The sequence below is a fragment of the Podarcis gaigeae genome (assembly GCF_964106915.1).
Source record: "Podarcis gaigeae genome assembly, chromosome: 9".
Taxonomy (NCBI): Eukaryota; Metazoa; Chordata; class Lepidosauria; order Squamata; family Lacertidae; genus Podarcis; species Podarcis gaigeae.
The window spans coordinates 30,370,791-30,392,497 of NC_139685.1; the positions used below are offsets into that span (position 1 = coordinate 30,370,791).

At 39.2% G+C, this 21,707-nt stretch overlaps 1 protein-coding gene across 50 annotated transcripts in view; it reads right to left on the reverse strand.

The window, feature by feature from the left end:
- Nucleotides 1-21,707, reverse strand: part of TENM3 (teneurin transmembrane protein 3) — a 1,240,854-nt gene that overhangs the window by 76,856 nt on the left and 1,142,291 nt on the right. For 48 of the 50 annotated variants that reach the window (XM_083755214.1, XM_083755180.1, XM_083755191.1 and 45 more), the window contains 6 exons: nt 14,940-15,154; nt 9,802-10,012; nt 9,253-9,354; nt 8,881-9,075; nt 6,683-6,883; nt 2,444-2,629 (listed from right to left, as the gene is read on the reverse strand). In XM_083755214.1, the coding sequence (XP_083611340.1) occupies nt 2,444-2,629; nt 6,683-6,883; nt 8,881-9,075; nt 9,253-9,354; nt 9,802-10,012; nt 14,940-15,154 (1,110 nt within the window). The remainder of the gene's footprint in view (nt 1-2,443; nt 2,630-6,682; nt 6,884-8,880; nt 9,076-9,252; nt 9,355-9,801; nt 10,013-14,939; nt 15,155-21,707) is intronic. The other 2 variants (XM_083755170.1, XM_083755188.1) reach the window with 1 other exon arrangement.

Here is a 21,707-nt window from a genome sequence, read left to right on the forward strand (position 1 = left end):
TTATTAAGCATCATGATTGTACGATTAGTAAGTATTGCACATGGTGCAATTATTATGCTGCATTGTGCTATTTCCCCTTTTTCCATTTGAACTCTGTAATAGGGTTACAAAGATTCTCAGAAATATAGGTGGTGTAAGTTATTCCTCTTGACAATTATTGCAGACTCCTTTTTCTACTGCCATTGGATAGTGATCACAGACTTACTGGGAGTACCACAAGGGCTGGGTGCAATACACTTTGTTTTGTTGACATTATGCAGGTTTTATTTTTCTCTAACATTATTTTATCTGTACTGACAGAAGGTTGGATCCAAAATACCAATTCTTTTGGGGGAAAACTGTTTTTGTTGGAAGAATGGAATCTTGAGATCCAACCCATTGGTTCTACCCATTTTCTCTTTTCAAGCTTTCTATCATTGAATTTATTTATACACACAGCTTCTGTTTACCAAACATAGTATATGCTCCATGGAAATTGTTCATTAGGCGAGCGTTTGCATAACGAGTCCACAATTTCCATTGATTCCTAGGGGAACATTTGTAATTGGGGATTTGTCAGATCTGTCTCCATGGTTTCTTCCTAAAATGGCTGCAGCCAATCAGCATGTCTCTCACAAAGAACAAAAACTGATCTGTCTGATCTCTCCTGCTCGCCAATTTGTCTGATCTTGTTCCCTCCCTCTCTGCACAGTTTCTGTCTAAAAGTGTCTGCAGCCAAACATCAAAGCACAAACAAACAAGAAAGTAGGCAGACTCCCGCTGTTCAGATATCTGAACCTGCAGAGTGTACAGCAAGGTTTGGACATAATTCTTTATATTCAGATAAGTTAATTTTTGCATAGCGAGTGGATAGCAGGACCTGCATGTGTAAGAAATTATAGTTTACTCTTGTAACATACATACATGCATGCATATATTACACAAGACAGCTTTTATGTGTCATTGTCATCAATAAATACACTCTAGCACCAATATTAAATGAATAAATTTGGTGTTCTATAAGTTTAAAATTGGTAAATGGAATTTCAAAGTATACTTATAATAAAAGTAATCCATTAATCCATTTTGGCATAACTATTCTCATAGCTGCAGGCTGCAATTCTGTCCCCATCAATTAGGGTTTAAAGAGATTGGTGAGACTGAAAGTTATTGGGAACCATGACTAGGTATAAGGGGAAACTGGATATATATGGGATTAGAACTGTTGTGGAATTAGTCAGTCATTGCAGGAAAATGGAAGCCCTACCCAAACCACTTGAATGTTTAAAAGCTTAACAAATATCCAAAACAATGAATGTATTATTGCAAAAGCAGTAATGCAATAAATACACGGGCAACGCATAGTTTTGAAATCTAGTCGAACCCCCTGCCTTCCCAATGCTGATGAAAGAAACCCTGTTGTGTCTAATCATTGGAAAAAAATGTGCAAGAACAGTTCATCCATATATAATTGTAATCCATGTAGGTCGGTGAGGCCAACAGAAGAGTGATTTGCTGAATAATTACAAGCTGACAAGCTAAAGCTTAGTGATAGGGCTTTGTCTCCCACATTCATTTTACCATAGACTTTTAAAAGGAGCAGGAAATATGGAGACAAATGTGAAGGATCACTATGAAAAGTCTTCCTTCATTTGTCCTCTTTGTGATCTTTAATGACTTATCATGGATCCAACTTAGTTAGATATCAAAGGTTATTTTGTCAAAGACTGGTTTCTGAAAAGAAACATAACAGAATTCTAAGAAAGAAAATTTTAAGAAAGAAAAAAGGCATCTTTCTTTTATATCCATATAATATGCAGGATGTAAAGGAAAAATGAGTCTTGTACTGCAAAAACATAGGGCCTCTGCTCTTGCTTGCAAAAAAACCAAACAAACCTATGAATGGAAGTGCTGAAAGTCAGCAAGTTGCTCAATTTGTCGAAACAGAAGCTTTGTGGAAATGTTAAATAATTCATTATGCCTGCTAACAAAACTCAACAAAAATTATTTCAGGGTGCTAGATTTCCTGGCAAACAAACCAGCTTTTATGTTCATGTACAATTCTTTAGTTTCCTTTGTTAATAAAGGTGAAATGAGATGCATGACTACAAGCTTAAAACAGAAAAGCTGGTAGAAATGAACTGATTTATCCATTGATTAGGAAGAATACTAAAATAGTTATCATTGGAGTCAGTGAACTTATGTGTAGAGAAAACCAAGAAAAAATTGAATAGAGATTCTTGCCCCTTCCATCTGGGGTGAGATAAAGGATTGATGATCCATCATATAATCATTTCTTCTTCTTTTTTTAAAGTAACAATTTCTTTACACAAACTGACAAGTGAAAATATTCCATTTGAAGAAACAGGCTTCAAAGTGCTAAATTTCTGATTCAGACAAGGTCAGGACCTCTGGCTTTTTAAGTTCAGTATTGAAGAATAATATTAAAGCACAGTTAGCCTACCAATGGTGCAGTGCTCGCCATTCCAGCCTTGGCTGCATTCACACTTCCCATCTTTACATGTTCCATGTTCAGCACACCGAGGGTGACATGCTCTCTGACTGCAGGATGGGCCAGTCCAGCCTTCTTCACAACGACAAGTTCCACCCATGCAGACACCATGTGTGCCACAGTCAACAGAACAGATTTCTGCATTACAAAAAAACAGCAGGAGAAAGGACGATGGGGTGGGGATGGAGAAAGAACACAATAATTAGCCAAATTCCTGATCCAACCTGATCACAGAGGAAGGCAAACCCTTTGAAAATGTAATTTAAAAAGTTACTATAAAAGCATTTTCAGGAAGCTCTCAAGAGAATGGGGAATCTACATCTTAGCTAATGCTCTATTAGTTGCCCAGGAGATTTAGTGATGTCTATCTACCACAGCTTTTCTTCAGTTAGCTTTGAGTATTTTAAAATCAGATTTCCTAATCACATATATCTTAAGACTCACCTGTTCTTACACATACGAGGATTTATGTAATATTCTTACTGAGCATTGAGATCATATGCACTGAAAACTAATAGTAGCTACAGCAGAAAATCTTGCTTTAACCCACAGAAAAATAAAGATACAACAATATCATGTTAATGTTTTGATTCTACCAGTGTTAAGCCTGAAGTCTTCCATCAAGGGAGTAAAAACAGCTATTCCTTTTGTCTATTTCCGTTCTATGATCTCCAGCACTTTTGTTCCTGAAATTGTCAATCTAATGTATTATTTCATGTAACCTTGAAATTAAGTGTTTCCATTCCTGAAATCCTCATGATTGTTGAAATAAACGGCACTGAGATAAAGCTCTTTCCTACTCTCTGCCCTATTGTGGCAACTTAATGTAACTACACTCCCAAGTCCACAAGTAAGTATAGTTTTTGTGTGGAACATCAACACAAGATAAATGCATTTTGTATGTGGGTGTCTATCTTGAGCCCAAAATATCCTGTGTTCTGATTGGGTAGTTTTGGCATAGGCATTGGGAGTAAATCCAGAACCATCCAACTCGACTGCTGGATGACTGATTGGCAGGATCACCTCTAGGTTACCCTATGACCTACATCTGGGCATCTGGACACAAGCACTGCCCCTAGGACCCCTCTAACAGGGTACCCTGATCCACTGGAATGGGGGCTGGGACGCCCAATCTCCTTCCTGCTTAGACTAAGGATCCAACCCAATGCCCTAACTGCCAGATTGGTTGTGACAATTGCTATGTGGTAGGCAAAAAACCCCAAACAGTATCAACTGACCATTTAACCCATTATTTACAGCAGGGGTGGGCAACCTTTTTTCTGTGGAGGGCCGCATATCCTCAGGGGTAATCTGTTGGGGACCACATGCAAGTGGTGGGTAGGGTTGGGCCAAAGGTGGATGAAGCCACCTGTTTTTTCTTTCATTCTGTTTGCCATGTTCTCCCACTCTGCCATCCTCATTCCTCCCATTATCTCCATCCTTGTTACCTGCATGACATTAGGCCAAGGGCCGCATGAAATTAGGGGAAAGGCCGCATGTGGGAGGTAGGCTGGTCACTTTTCATCTACAGTATTCAGTTCCTTATTTGTCATCTTGTGAAAATGCACTGTGATTGCTAAAATACTAAAGTGTTTTCTAAGCTACATAAAACACTTTATTCTCAAGCTGAATTCAAGGTGTGAAATAATACTCCAGTCTATTACAGTTTGCATTTATCTCTCCTTCTTTTTTTGAGGGAATAGTTTTCTGTGGCGCTAATATGAGGAGGAAAAACATAGCTTAAGGGATATAGTTTAAGACTCTTAGAACAAAGCTGGCACAACCCTAAGATGTTTCATAAGCATATTATATGACTTCTGTCTCCTGAAAGAAAGAAACAGCAGAAAAAGCAATTCTGGAAACAAAGATCAGAAATTATTTGTGATAGATATTGAAATAGGAATGTAATAATAAAGAAGCTGAAAAGGATCCTTCCCCTGAGAAGTCATTGCTGTATCTCAAAGAGCTGCAGAACATTAAACATACTATCAAGACTTGTGACACATTTTATGCGCTAGAAGGTGTGGGAGCCAAGAGAGTTTCTCATATAATCTTTTTATATCTACTTTGAACTAAATGATGTATTTATTTATTATGAGATCTTGGATGGATTAACTTCAAAACATCAACCCTGCTCTGGGAGGAAAAGGTTTATTTCAGAGGCCCCACCTTTTGTCTTCCATCTAATCAATTCTTCATTAGAGTGGAGGTGTTTATCAGCTTCTAGCACACTTGCTTTAAGCAAGGTGCGTCAGTCTTTGTAATGAACTTATTAATTAGAGTTAATTTAACTGAAGAGGAATTGGAGGGCTAATTAATGGACAAACTGCTGATGAAGACAGAGGAAAGCAAAGTTGATTTTAAACGCCTCCCCCCCCCCCCCGCTAAACCTTTGGGTGGAGCAAAACAACTTTTCCTTTTCCTTTTAGAATCTTAACAAAACATTTTTTTAATTAGGAACATGTATATACTGATTAAAGGTAAAGGGACCCCTAACCGTTAAGCCCAGTCATGGGTGACTCTGGGGTTGCGGTGCTCATCTCGCTTTATTGGCCAAGGGAGCCAGTGTACAGCTTCCGGGTAATGTGGCCAGCATGACTAAGCTACTACTGGCGAACCAGAGCTGCGCACGGAAACGCTGTTTACCTTCCCACCTTTTTATCTACTTGAACTTTTACGTGCTTTTGAACTGCTAGGTTGGCAGGAGCAGGGACCAAGGAATGGGAGCTCACCCCGTTGCGGGGATTCAAACTGCCAACCTTCTGATCGGCAAGTCCTAGGCTCTGTGGTTTAACCCACAGCGCCACCCGCGTCCCTTTTATACTGATTATCTACAGGTTATTTGAAACATTTGGAGAATAAGGAGCAAAGTAATTAATCTATGTTTCAATGGTTCTGGAGCACAATCAGCTCTCTAGCCACCCACTCACCACCAGCAGCAGCCCTGGAATATTGCCCTGGCTGCTCCTCCATGAGCGCCACCATTCCACGGACACTGCATCACCCTGACTTGCCACTCTGCTGCTCTTTCCACACCATCCTACTGCAATCCTACCCGTTCATTCTTTTCTCTTCCTCCCACCTCCACCCCCTCCCTTACCAGGCAGTGATAAGAATGGAAAAGGTCATGTTTCCTTCCATTATTATTACTTAACATGTGGAGGTTGGGCAGCCAGTGAGTGGCACAGTGATGCTCCAACCATACCCACCATGTTCAACCCCCTTCCAATGCCTCCGAACCTGCAGGGGCCCCGAGTTTTTGGGGGAAACGATGATGGTCAGTGAGGCTATAGCTTCACCGCACCTGGTTATAAAAAGATGATTTAAAAGAAAAGAAAGGAATGTTGTGGTGACTAATGTCAGCCTAGTTATTCTCAGGGGTGTTGACCCTTGGCCTGTTTGCCACTGCACTGCTACCTTCAGCTTCTGTCACTCTCTGGCAGCCATGCCACCAACACTCCTGCAGCCAGGCTGTAGGGCCTACCAAAGAATAGTGCCATTGTAGGACCCTGGCAGCATTATTGTTTGGTAAACTCAGCAGCCACCATCTGGTGGGAGCATAAATGGCACTTGGATATATATATAAACTGGCTAAGCCAGAAAATAAACATGAAGCATCATAAGGTGCTACCACTGACTTACTGCGACATCACAAGGTACAATATTAATTTTGTTATTATAGTGCTGCAGGCTGGTACCTCAGCAAAAAGACTGCACTACCATCTTTCAAGTGAAGAAGAAATTTGCAGAGGTTTGTTTAATAGAAAACCTTCAAGTCTATGCAGAATGTGAGGCACTTTTGCACATGTGGTCAGGCATACATGACGTGAACTTGGCTCACTCCCGTATTAATAAATGAAATTATTTTACTGTTGATTTGTTAATTATTCTATGTGATTTATGTTCCAATTGTAATGTTATTGCTACATATTGTTTGTCAGCTGCTTTGAGACTCATGTGGGTAAAAAGCGGTGTGGAAATATATGAATGAAATGAAATGAATCAAGTCTTGGTGGTGGCAATCTGCTATCAATCTATGGCCAATTTCAATTAAGTATTCCTACATGTTTTTTGCTTGCATTGCTTATAGCCTTTAGCTACACTGGGACCGAAATGTAATATCGTTCTAGAATATTGCCCAATATGAACAGTTAAAGCAAACAGATTTCTTTTTTTAAAAAAAGTCCTTACCATTGGAGCAGTCAGGACCAGTCCAATTAGGGTCACAAGTGCATGTGCCACTTTCTTGAAGATACGTGCCATGGCCAGAGCACTGGTCTGGACACATAGTCTTCAGAATTTCACAGTTGTTACCACCCCATCCTGGATTACAATGGCACTCTCCATGGATGCACACACCATGATTTGAACAGGCTGGATCTAAACAATCAGCTGTAACGGGAAGACAGTTTTGCATCTATGAGTTCTATCGTTATTTCCCATGAATTAGGCTACAGTATATTCATTCTTACACATGAGTAAAGAAGCACAACAATTCAGTGATCTGTATAATGCTCCTATTAGGTTCTGAAAAAGAGAGTACAAAGCAGAAGAAACCTTCAATTCCTCGCTATGCTCCTTTTACTTTAACTACAAGTTAACAGAACGCAGCAGCAAAAATCAATAGAGGTACACGCTTTAATCATCAGAAGGTCTAGAAAAAGACCTGGCTGTAATTGTGGCATGGGCTGCAGAACAGGGCTTACTAACACAAAATGATGATTATTTTAGCTCTCATTAAAAAAAGCAAGCTTCAAATCATAAAGGCAAGCAAACAAAACAGAATGCAACAGGCTGCCATCCTAACCCCACTGACCCACTTAATTCATGGAACTTATTTCTAAGTAGACATGGCTAGAATTGCAGCCTTAGAAGCTAGAATTCCCCTTTACATTCCCAATATATGTGCCTACATATTTTCTAATACCTGCAAGTTCCATGCCTAACTAGCCAACAAGCCAGATGCACATGGAAGGCCTGAAAGCAGCTGCCGACTGCAACGGCACTCTCCCCACTTGTGATTTTCAGCAATGGGAATTTAGAGGCAACTTGTCTCTGATAGTGGAGGAAGAACATAAACATTATGGCTAGTAGCCTTATCCTCATGAAGTTTTCTAATCCTCTTTTAAAGCCATCCAAGTTGGTTACCACCACTTCTTGTGAAAGCTAATTCCATAGTTTAACTTTATGCTGTTTCTGTTCTTAATAGTTCAACATTCAGCTACTTTGGTTATCTACAAGGTCTAGTGTTATGAGATAGGGAGATGCAAAATTTTATACACCTCTATCATGTCTTCTCTTACTATGGCTGCTTAGTTTGCTCCAAAATTTAACCCTTGTTGAAAATAGGCCTTTCCCTGTTCTAGCATAGAGATGTGCATGTGCATACTATATACAGATTTGGTCATTAGCTAGAAAGGAAGAATACTCTTTATGAATTAATCTTCTGAGTTATACCAGGGCAGAGTGAAGATGGCTTTACTGCAATATTCAGAACAAAGGAAACAGGTTTGAAATCATCTGAAGGTAGCTACTGAAATGAATACAAGTTAGGGGAAGTTCTGTTGCCCACAGACCATGCATATGAATAGACTGTCTTAGTGGACTTTGCTGTTCCTGTGTTGTGACAGCTGTGTACCACCATCAGCCTGTTTAGGAAATAAATGACTTGCATACCCTCTATCTTTCTTAATTCATTTTAATGTGCTTTAGTTGACGAGATTTAATTTAGCAATTTGACTCAATAAAATGTTACACTTGTAGGGTCAATGGTCTGAAAATTTAATTCCAGAGACTTAATTGTATTACTTTGTATGTGCAGATCAATAAAATCAATCTGATTGAGAATGGAAACGTGTGGGTTTTTTCCATCTGAAAAAAATATCAGCACAGAGGAAAGGCTATCATAGTTATTTACACCACCACAACAGAAAAAATCTGTACTTTTTTCAACATGAAGGATTTGAATTAGCACTTTCAGGAATGTAGTTTATGTAGGAGATTTTCAGTACATGCAATTTCTTCTACTATGTGAAAATACTGTGTCTTTTGTCAAACTATCTTTTTTATTTCCTACCTCATCTTAGCTCAGTGATGTAACAAAGAAGATCAAGCTCACAAGCTAAGAGATTAAAATGTATTTATACATTCAATAGTTAAGGAAACTAAAGTCTACAGTCCAATAAAGATTTTCTAAATCCTATGTTTAATATGCTTGAAAGATTCAGAATGTGAATGATATGCATATAAAAGAGATGTTTTCATTAAATCTAAAATGTGCTAGCATCTGCATTTATTTGGTATTATATTTAGGGCCTAGAACATAATAGTGTAGCAAAGCACTTCTGAAGAGTTACAGTCAAATCCTAAGTAAATGTTTATATATTTACCTTCCTCACAGTTTTCTCCTTTGTATCCAGAGTTGCAGGCACAAGAGCCCATGATGCAAATCCCACGACCTCCGCATTGAGGGTCAATGCACTGGGTGGTAGGCACATCACACTCTGTCCCTTTCCAGCCACTGTAGCAAAGACAGCGTCCTTTGGAGTACTGCCCATTGCCACTGCACAATACTGGGCAGGCTGCTGTGAAATAAAACATGACAGAAGACTTAACGCAATTCTTTTCAATCAAGCTTTAGAAGCAGAGGAACATCTAGACAACAAGTTGTACTTCAGTTCCTTTTTCTTGCTGCTCTAGTAACTACTTGTATTTCTGTTCTGTATTTGTATTGACTTAAGAAAGGAATTCAATTTATATACCTCTTGAACAATCAGGGCCCAGAAATCCAGCAAAACAATGGCATGATCCTGATACACACTCTCCGTTTCCATGGCAATTGCGGGGGCATTCCACCACAGACTCTGAAAGGAACCGTAAGAAGAGAAATTCTAATACCCTGCAATCACAGCAGTTAGCAAAAACAGAAGAGAACTCTTATTTAAATCACTTGTAAATGATAGAAAATTAAGACACTTTTAGGAGTGTGCGTGCTTAGCTTGTTTACTGCCTTTGAGAATGTAAATAGAGCTTAATTCATTTGAATTACTTGTAGAATGTTAAAGCAGTAACTTTTAACAAAATTCTATTTTAATAGAATTATTACAAGATCTTTATACTTTGATACCAGAGCATAACAACATGTCATAAATATTTTAGTACACTTCAAGTAAGTCAGATTTTGACACAACTGTGTTCCATCAAAACAGATTTTCTGCAAAATACTCAAGATTGTCCAACAAAGAAGAAAATATTAGAGAATAGTTCAGCTTGCAACTTTTGTAAACGAACACAGTGAATGCAATTCTTACCTATGACAATTGTATTAAAAGACACTTGTTCTGCATTTTTCCCATCATTATAAAAAGCCAGATGCCAGATCCCAGCATCCAAATACTGGATGAAACCTGCTTCATGAAGACTGACAGACCTTGCCTGTCTACCTGCTCTCTCTGCCTCAAGAAGGTTGCGCTGTTCCTTTGCAATCAACCGGCTACCATCCAAAAGCTCCACAAAGTCATACTGCAAGGGGAAATTGCACAAAATGTACATATTATCCATCTACGTAGTGCTGCATTGATTATAGCCTTTAAAAAGTTACTAAATTAAAGCTTCAGTGCCTGAAGTATTTTCAACAGTTAATCTTTGAAGTAGTGTAGTGTGGAACACACAGTTCCTGTGTCAGCTTCCGTAATATGCTGCTTGCATGCCAACATCCTGACCTGTATGCTACCAGGAGTACTGTACATTTTCATGGCTATACTCAGTCACCGAGACAGATGATTTTATACACTTTGCTGAAGGAAAGCTAACAAGATTAACTTTTGCACACAACTAGCAGTATAAGAATAGTCACCTAGATGTAACCACATGATGATGGTAGCAATCAATGGCAGTCAATCCCCCTACAACTCAATGACTCATTATTTTATTTATTTCTTCTTAAGAACATAACAGAATAGCTACAAATAGAGACACTGATAATGGAAAACACTGTATCAGCTTTAAGAGATAACATAGCTGTCAAAAGCACTATGTTTTATTAACAGCAACAAATAGGTTATCAGAGGCTTAGACAGAACAGTATTAAATATGCCAAAATTAGAGACAATCTTTAGTTGCTGTGTGCATTACTTACTATTTTACACTCCAAATTAGGAAAAACTAGGTCAAGTTCTGGTGAAAGGTAAAGGCTAATAGGGTGAACTGGGAAATCTCTTCTTAGCCTGAACCCAGCTACTATCCTCAGACTCAGCATCCTATCAGCAATGGGAATAATAATAATACTGATCTATGCTAAAGGGTTGTTGCATGGAGTTACTATACAAGAAGCACTGAGAAATCTCAAAAAGTGAGCATCAATCAATCAATCAATCAATCAATCAGCAAAATTATTATGATTTATTACTATATCCTAAGTACCTCAAATTCCCACCACTGAAGCAATCACAGCTAAAACTGATTATTTTGTACTCATCCAGTAAATACGTTGCCCAGTTCTGACCACTCTGAAGTGGTGTTGCCCATAATTTTATTTCTACACTAAATGTTTATTATGAATGTACAACCACTAAAGCAGTTCACCATGTAGGAAGGGTTGCATTGCTTGCATCCTGGCAATGCTTACGATCCCAGCAGCAGTGATGCTTACGATCACTGCTGCTTCCCTGGAGGAGGAAAAGCAAAGTGATGATGAGGTTGAGGCTGTGCAGGTGCACGGGGAAAGCTAATCTGGCAGTCCCGTTGTGCACCTGCACAGTTCCAACAGTGCTGCCCCTCCTGCTCCCCTTCTTGGCAAGCTCCACCAAGACGCTTCTGAATGAAACTGGCGCTCTTCTTTCATACTTTAGACACCACTCAATTACGTTCTATTTAAGTAAGTGTATAAAATCACTAATTCATCCAAGCCAGTTAAAAAAGCCAATTATTGTTACTTGAACTGTGACAATCATACTGTCATCTACTGATTTCAGAATCAACCTCTGAACAGCATTAAAATGAAATGCTTTAACCCTTTAATTGAATTAATTGGATATCCTTGTTTACTCGGAAGAAACCTAGTGTTTCAAGAAGGCTGCTTTGCACAGTTTGTGTTTAATCATTGGGAAAGTCATCATTATGTCCTCCCGATATTGCCAAACTACAACTTCCAATCACAACAATACAAACACAACACGTAGGCTAATAGTAGAAAATATATAATAGAATAATGATATCATTCAAATTATAGGAGTAAGCCAATCAAAGTTCATATGTACAATATAACAGAGTGGTAGTGAGGACCGTCAAGCCATGTGTTCAAAACAGATGTCTAAGGACAATCTAACAATAGTCTTTCAAAAGTTTCAACAGAAGACATCTCAAAAGTAAAAGTTTTAAAAGTAAAGTCTCTCAATGGTCTTTCAAAAGTTGCAACGGAAAGACTATAATTTGAATGATATCATTATTCTATTATATATTTTCTACTAACTATTAGCCTACGTGTTGTGTTTGTATTGTTGTGATTGGTTCTTACTGAAACACAGGGATTTGTTTTTGGTTCATTGCTGTTCCAAGACTACAACTTCCAACATCCCTAAACCTTGGCCATGGTGGCTGCGGTTAAGGCAAGTTGTAGTCCAGTAATACCTGGAGGGCAACAAGTTGGCTGCCCCATTCAATCGCTGAATGCATTAGAAGCACCTGCTACACATTACTTTTCACCTGTTCCTCAGCAAATATATAACAGTAGTTGACTTGGGTAGTATGGGAAGCAGCCAGTATTTCAAGCGAGGGCCACAGAAACACAACCTTAACACAGAAGCAACGTGTGTAAAATTACCAAATGTTAAGCATGTGATAAAGTGCAAACTGCTCCTTTTCTTCCATACTGACAGTTGGCTTAAAAATCCTTCTCCTTAATCATAGTATTTATTTCAAGGATCCATGCCCTGAATCCTAATTATTGTTGTTAACCAACTTTTACATGGGGAAGTTACAGTGTGAAAAGAAAGCAACTAGCCCTAGATTAAAATAAATAAATAAATCTGTAGGAATCTAAAATATTTCCCCCCAAGATTTTCACCTCCTAGGTTAAGCTCCTTATATTTGTTGGGTATACGTATATGGATCTCTCACACTTATTCATTTTTAGTTTAAGCTAACAAAGTCATTTGTTATTTCTTAAAGTCTCTTTAAATAAACTTATTGATTGGCTGGTTGCAATGAAACTGACATTTTAGGAATGTGTCACAAAAGACTTGCAGAATACCATTGATTGTTTTTGAACGGACAGCCACTATCAATTACTTCTGGTTGATTTATTTATGATACCTGAGAAAACAGAGCTGTGCAACCCAGACTGTTCTAACACAAGCAGAGAGCACAATAGGCTCTACCACATCTGGGAATAAAGTTGCAAAACTGGGGAAATGTGGCAAAGCATCATTTCTAATGATACGGTCTGAAAAGGTGCAGTAATTGCCACGAAAGGATGCTTGGAATACAAACTAATAAATAATTATGAATCTTTTTTTTTTTTTTTAAAAAAAGAAAAGCTGATTCAGCTAGGAAAAATTATAAAATAGATTAACAACATGCATTTAGTAAAAAGTGATAATGGTGTAAGACATCCAAACGCCTCACTGGTTTTCCCTCGCAGATGGATTTTCATGGCTGTAAACCAAGACAAAATCTGGACAAAAGAGTGTGAAAGTATTATGGTGCACGATGGATTCTCTTTTGGCAAGCTGAAACATTTAGCCACTGATGCAGCCAATAGTCAGGAGTACTATGTGATATTAGAGGCTGATAGATAATCCAATGTGGAGTACATTCTCTAATGTGGATCTGCAGTCCTCTCTGTGGTATCAATTCCTAATTGTGGATCATGGTTTGGATCTTTAACAGAACAATTCAACATACCTTTCTCTGAGGAAGACTTTCACTACTCTCTGCTTTCAAATATCCACCCATAGCCTATCCAGAGAGAAGGGATTTAAAGGTCCTGGCAAAAAAAGTCGGTGTGTTTGTGTGACCAAAAGGCCATTTAACGTATTATAATAGTGGAGGGCCCAAAGAAGAGAGAAGATTGAACCCTAGATTTCATCACTCTATCTTCCCTTTGGATTAGGCTCAGATCCTTCCTGAGCTGAAGCAAACTTGAAATATCAATTCTGCATTTTACTTCCTCAAGCTTAGAAAATTTTGGGGTAGTCAGCTCCATAGGAAGCAATGTCCTTCAGGTCCTGTACATATACTGTCACCATGTACAGCAATGTCCAGTCCTGTCAAGAGTAGTGTGTAACAATCCTCTTATGTACCACTGTCCCTAGACTCTGCTGGGAGTGTGTCATATATCCCATGTTCCACAACATCTTTGGACACTGCTCCACACGCTCATGGTTCCTGCTAGGCTAAGAACCATGGGAGCTAACAAAGACCCTGTCTCATTACTTCAAGGGAAAGGCTATAGAGGAAAGAAAGGGCTCAGGAAAATCTGGAGGGCCTTGATTTCACACTGATTTCATGCTGTTAGCAAAGCATATGAGGATCATCTGCTGGGTCTGGGTCAGAAACAAGTTAGACATGTGTGCCTGTATCTGGATTCTTTCATGAACCCTGGCACTTCAAGCAACTAATCTGTCATTCTGGCCCTATGTCAGTTATAAAAACCCATTTATCACCCTATAAGACAGGCTGAGGCCCATAAGTATTGAGTGCCCACACTCTTACTATCATGCCTATATCTTTTAGTGCTCCTTTAGTGCTAACACTTGTTTCGCTCTCTCTCTCTCCAAACAGTTTTCAAGTCCTATTTTCCTTCTCCCATGTATTCTTCATTTGTCTCTTACAGCAGTCTCACTTCAAACCATGGCTCTGTCATCAACCCACATACAAAGTACTTTCCAGAAGTAGTTTCATGATTAGTAGCTGGTGGCTCAATGAACTGCTTACCTTATCCTTGCCCCCCCCTTTAGTGACACCTCCATAGTTGCTGAGCTTGGAGCCCAGGCACTTCTGTCAGGGAACCTATCACAATTGGGTCAATGGGAACCTTGCTTCAGCATTTAACCATTAATTTATTAGCAAGGATACAGTGGCACAACTGATTTCTTTATGTACAGCCCCAGCTAAATTACAGATTTCTAACTGGGTCTACAAAGTGACCCATTTTGGGGGGGGGGGAACCAAGCATTAAATTTCTTTTTACTGTACTTATGACACCCAATAAAAGTGATTTGAAAAGACTTCCATGTGTGGTTGAGATAAAATGTCCAAATTGCATTTTAAAAGGCTACTTATAGAATAATAGCTAGTGTCCTCATTATCAGCTTAGCACACAATATGGAATACAGGCAGTGAAACTATTCAGAAGGAATTACTGAAATCCAAAGTAATAAAGTATTTTCAAATATGCACTTATTGTTTTTAATGAAAGCAAGATTTAGTATTTGAAAACAGCTCTTACTTGAGTATGCGAGGGTGGTAAGCCTTTTCGGCCATATACTCCAATCAATGCATCTTTCTGAAGGGAGATATTGAATTTTAGAAACTGTGGCTGATCAATGAAGACCTGTGACCTCCAGAAGATCCCAGGAGGAACCTCTTGTGTTGCTCTTCGGCCTATATCAAGTTCTCCAGAATCTATAGTATTGTTTTCTTGTGCAAATCCTCCTAATTTTCCTGAGAGATTAAAAAAATATATTAAGACATCAAATATTTGCTTTCAGTTATCCTTTAAATAAGCTGTCAAATATTGAGACTAGTTTCAACTGAAATATTACTTGAGAATCATTCGGAGAATGTTAACGATCCTAGGGAATTCACTGAAGAGCTAACAACACAAGGGCAGCTTACATAAATACCTTCAAAGTCAAAATCCCACAACTTCCCCAAGGTATATTGTTAAGGCAAGTGTTGTAGGACATACTCTCATTCTGATCACTCTTAACCTAATTATTCTGCAAAATATGTATCTTGTTAAGTAGGATTAACTCTGGTGCTTATCATTCTGTCTAAACACAACAGTATGCTTGCAAGTGAAAATTAAGATGAAATGGAGTATACAGCTTTGCAGATAAATTCTCATGTAAACACAGGTAGCAAAACAATCATTGGGATTGATAAGTACAATTTTACGCTACATTAGGTAGTACGGCATTCATTTACACACTAGGAATGCTCTGTGAAGTATTCTTTCAAAGCGTATTCATTTCTGCGAAAAATAATTCAAACTCTGTCTATTTAAATTAGTTACATAACGTGCACATGCAAAGACACAAAGTCAGCCAAATTTTGGGGGAAAATGGGACTTCCTGCTTTCAATATATGACGAGATATCTCTTGAAACAACATACTTTGAGCATATGAAAATATGATTATTATGCCTCATCCTTCTAACCACAGAACATTACAATCTATAACCTACTCAAGTGAAGCATCAGTGTTAACTGTGTTATGTATATCATTCTCTAGATAGTGCATATTCCTTAAAACATTTCAATAAATTTGGTTTCTGTACAAAAATAGTCTCTCATCATTGAAACTCCACTTTAAAATTAGCTGCCATGCAACATATGCAAAGCTTTCCCCATTCTGCAGCTGCACCTATCCTGTCAGCTATTACTAATACCTCTACTCTTTTTTCTACCTTTTTTAAATTGCTTAGCACAGTGCTATTGATAAATGGTGCAGGGTGCTTTCAGAAAGGTAGATAAAACAAGCTTTGAATTTTCTGCATCTCTAAATTGGGTGAAAAGCAACATTTGAGCAAAACCTACATTTGATTTTCAAAATCCCCTCTTCTGCTTTCTGTAGTGCTTTAATAACACCAACAAGTGGTGACTTAAAAGTGCACATAGCACCACCTGTGAAAACTATTAATGGAGCATACATATGTCAGAGGTATTGGGATAATGAAAGTATCTTTTAAAATATGTTGTGAGAACATTTCATCATTTTTTTTTACATAATGGCATTAAAAGATGCTGTAAACATAGGACGAGATCAAATAAAGCAAAAGATGCTAGCTGCCGTGTGTTTTGAATACTGTACTGAGTTTAGATTCGGTATGAGTGTCTAAGTATGCTCACCTCTCTTGGTGTGGCAGCATTGCTGGATGGAAGAGGCTTCACTGGGGCCCCTCTGGTGGAATTCAAATGGCAGGGCCCTTCCTGACAGGCGGAGGGGGCATATGCCCCCGCTGCTTATCAGGAGCTGGATCTTACCCTGCACACTTCATTGGCAAATGGGGATGCAGGCTGGGATGCGGGCTGTGCCAGGAGGCAGAGCCAATGGTGGGCTTCCCTCAGATTCGTCCCCTCACCTAGGGCACAGCCTGTTTGTTCCTGCGCTAGGTTTCCCCCCATCCCACCCACCCATGGTTTATGCTGATAGGCAATGACATTGCGGTGGCTATGGTGGTCGCTGTTCTTCCCCACCTGCCCCTCCAAACGCTGGGGTATCCCATTAAAGGTATCCGGGGGGGGTGGCCATGTCCGTGTGCCCAAGGCCGAAGGCACTCCCCCAGATGGCGGTCCCTGTGGGCGTCACTCTATTTGATGTAAGTTTTAGGAACCTCCACCTGGATTGACCACACGTTACTTCCAGCCAGCGGGCCAGAAGTATTTAGACTGCCCCATGCCCAAGCCAAACCTCCTTCATCTGTATTCAATAAAGTTGTGGCCTGTTTTTATCCAAAACCCAGCCAAATTGGTCTCTTATTTATATGGGTTCAACTGAAGTATCAAAATGCTGACTCAGAGGCCAGACAAAATATCAGGATAGATTATGTCCAAGAATTTTATCAGAAATCTGCATATTGAAGAGGCATTTTTCTCTCTCTTCAATTTGATACAGGACAAAAAGAAAAACCACTTTTGCGATTTTCACAGGAAACAGGTTGAATGATACAGCTGGACTGAAGATAGACTAGTCCAGGGGTGTCAAATTCAAATTCATCGGGGGCCGCATCAGCAGTTTGGTCACCCTCAAAGGGCCGGTTTGAGTTTGAGTGTCTTCAAAGACCATGACACTTTTAACAGCTGGATTAAGTAATGCAGAGGTTCTGGCTTATGGAACACTACACCTTGATTTCATTTGAATACATATATGAATATAAAAATTGTTTCCTGTTTGGCTTGGTGTTTAAGTTACACAAGATGTGCAGGTTTTAATTTTTCTAATTCCCCAAATTTTAATCGAGCATTTGTTTGGATTTTTTCCCCTTTGCTACCTACCCTAAACCTTTGAGGAGGGCGGGAACTGATGGCTGGACCCTGTAATAACATTGAGGGAAAAATTGCATGAAATAAACCAAATTCTTATCAGCTTTTTCCCCATATATAAATTTTTGCAACACGCACCCTGCGGAAGCCGCGCCTGACGTTATTTACGTATCGAATTTGCTTTTGAATCGTGAATCCCCAGAGGCAGAGGATGCTGTTCATTGGGCAGCGCGGAAACGCGCCTAAAGAAATAAATAAAGAAAAGAAAAGCAAAAGCACGCTGCCCCGAGTATTCACAGGGCGCGCTCCTGAAACACAAGCGCGCTCTCAGTCTCCCTCTCTCCAACGCGCGCGAAGCCGGCTCTGACCTTCTCCGTGTTCCACCTCGCGCAGGCGCGCTGCGCTCCTGCCGGGACTTATTTCACCCCGGCGAGCCCGAAAAGAAGTTGAGAGCAGCAGCGGCAGCCTCCCATATCCAACCCCGCCCTCGCCGAGTCAAATAAGTCTCGGCTAGGTAGCTGGAGGAGGGGGAGGTCTGTGCCTGCGCAGAAGGGACCCGAGGCGCCCTGCTCGCGCGCCGCAGCCCAAGCTTCCCTCACAGATATATATAGACCAGGCTACACGGGCCACATGACGAGGTCTCGCGGGCCTTGTGTCTGACACCCGTGGACTAGTGCAAAGTGCCATACTAAATAATACCCATTCCCTGTGGGATTGCAGCAATGGATGCGACTCAGCATGACCGTCGCAGGGGGAGCGACTCTTCCTCAGCTTCAGCGTGATGGGAGGGGGTGTTTTCTGTTTCTTGCATTGCACTGAGTGCTGGAAAACACTCACAAGGCTGCAGGAGTCAATTAGTAACATGCAGCAGGCAGCATTGGGTTGGATCCTTAGTTCAGGTGGGTGGTGGGCCCACACCCTGTGGCAAAGGGGTATTCTTTTAAATCACTTGTGGTATTGCTGAATACCAATACTGTTTCACATTCTTTCAAAATGGTACTTATAAAAAAGAGAGAAAACAACAATAAATGAATCAGTTGCTCTTTTGTTTCTAGTGCATGTCTCTCCTCTTTGTAGATGTTTTGTCAGTCCAGCTGAAGCTTGCTAGTGTAGTCCACTGAAGTGTGCCTGTAGTCATTGTTTTAAGTGTTAAGTAATACACACTGAGAAAACTATTGCCTACACATATGGGTCTTAAACTGACTGTGACTATTCAAGCAGAGATTTTGAGGTCATACTGGAAAGGTCAATTAAACCATGAAGTTAGTGTGCTGCAAAAATTGAAAATATATGTGCATTATTAAGGTTTATTTGGAAAGGGTTCACGGACTGGTGCTGTACAGGAGTGGGTAGCTAAAGCACCAGGGAGGATGTATAATGCACTTTTTCATAAAAGGTTTAAAATTGCTTGTGGGGGGCGAGGACAGAGAAAAGAGGATAAAATTAGACTTAAAAAAAAATGCAGAGAAAATGAATAGTTGGGACATCAGAAACCCGTAAAGTAGGAAAACATAGGTTCTTCAACCAAAATTGACAGGCAGCAGCTTTACTATACGTACAAAAAAGTTCTACAACAAAGGGTCCTATAGACAAAACAGCTGAACAGAAAGTTTCTGCACAAATTGAGCTGTTTAAAGTCCCCTCCAGACCTTTGTGCTAAGCATGTGAATTTCAGGAAGAGGAAGGAAATCTGGCCTGCAGGGTGCATTGGAATCAGGGATCGTCGAAAACTCATTTAGTCTTCCCATGATCAGATGAAAATCAACAAAGGAGCTCATGTTTTGGGTTAATACTGATGATAAAGTGGGGACAGTGGGAGAAGAGGGAACATGTGATCTGACAGTCCAGATATTTTTATACACTGGGCTAATTTCATGTAGAAGGGACCTGCAATAATTTCATTTTGTGCTTTAAAGTGTGTCATAAAATGCAAAACAAAACTATTGATGCTAGGCTTCCTGAAAAGCAAAATCTTGTCCCCTAACCCATATGGAAAATACAGCTAGTAACAACTACTCTAGGTATTTGTATTAACATTTCTATATGATTGTTAAAAACAAATTGTTTAAATGGCTGTATTTTCAAATTCTCCTCAGCCCATATTTCAGTGCTCCATAATTTTATTAAGAAACACACACACACACACACACAGCATACATACATAAATCTGCACTTTACTGTATTTAAATATTTACTTAACAACATGAATGATTGTTTTTCTTAAGGATGTACAAAATCAAGACACAACTATGACAATGTTTATTTAGCAAATAGATAGGCTAAAGTTTAAACAAATCAATAAAAGTAATTATTAATTTAATTTAATAACACAAAATGAATTTGGTATAATTTACCAAGACATTAAAAGATTAACAATGCCTGCTGCAGAGCATAGTTCAATATAATTTCAAGCTTTCAGTGATCATGGGAAGCTTTAAAGGGTATCAAGGAGTAAAATTAAATTTATAGCCAATCAATAGCACACCATCCAATTGCATAACATAACCTTGGAATCATACCACCAACTGTGAGATAGCTGAGACAATTCTTTCAAAAACAACTAGCATCATTTCCTAGCACATTTGGTTAGAGTAACTGCAACTCAAAATAGTTAAAAACAAGAAAGGTTCTTGTATAAAAATCAATAAACAATCTCATCAGGAGATCATTTAATCAGAATGAAGTATTTCAAACAATATATAAAGTATTTTAAATAGTGTGGCAAGGCATTTTTAATCTCGTCTTTTGCTATTTTTCAATGTCTTAAGGTATACAACTTCAACAAATGATCCTTGAGTACATCAAACGACAAATAAATTATTTACATGAAGATTATGCTAATCAGCACTTTATTTTTAATATAAAAGAGTAGATGAAGAAAAATCATCATCTAGAACAGAATAAGCTTGGCGTTTCTCAAACTGTTTTCTTAATTGTAATCAATAATTTAAATTAACCCACTGACGTTTACAGGGATATTTATTTGAGAACCTAATTTACTTTTCAAACATTTATTGAAATTTCTCAAACTCCCATGGAAGCATGCACAGTAAATGTAACATTAGCTAGCAGAGTTCACCCTCTAAGTGAGAGAGAGCTCAATTACACTGTACCTTGTTAAATAGATGGTCTGTTTTTCACAGTATAATTACTCACATAGGGAAAGTCACAAAATAATTAGGGAGGAATGTTTAGACAATGTGTAATTCTTTTACGTGTAAGAATTTTTGACATGCAGCACTTATTAAGTAATTACTAGGATTGATTTCTGCATCAGCACTAATCTTTATTTGGTAGCAGCTTGAAAGTCTGTTTGTAAACATATGAAACAAGTTGGCTTATATTGTACTGTACTGATTGATGCAATGATCACTACAGACTGAACTAAGCCAGTACTGGACTAAATCGGATTGCATGTTTAAGCAACCTACGCCATCATAAATAGACTTTTCCCTATAGCACACTTCCAATGCACTTTATATCTGAACATTTAGTAGGGTCAGAGTAAACACAGCAGATGTGTCCATATCTTAAAAGCTCAATCTTAAACATGCGGTCTCAGAAGTAAGTTCTATTGAATTCATTAGGGCTTACTTCCAGGTAAGTGGGGTTAGGATTGTGGCCTTCGTCCCTTTCCATTTATTTACACATATAATGTATGCCTGGGCATACATCGTTCCATTCAATTGACTTCTCATTTTGTTTCAAAATGAAGACTGTATAGTTTTCCCGTCGTACAATGCAGAACATTCAGAGAAGAACTACAAGTTACAAAGAACAAAACTCTGCTGAAAATAGCAGCCCCATGCTAAATGCTTCCGATTCAACTTAACTCTAATATATAATGTGTCTTTTCCTACTCCTGCCAGCCAACATAGAGCACTGAAATTGGGGGAATGCATGCTGCAACAGTATCAGAACACAGTGGCGTAGCGTGGGGGGTGCAAGGGGGGCCGGCCGCACCGGGCGCAACATCTGGGGGTTAGGGTTAGGGGGCGCAAATCCACGGG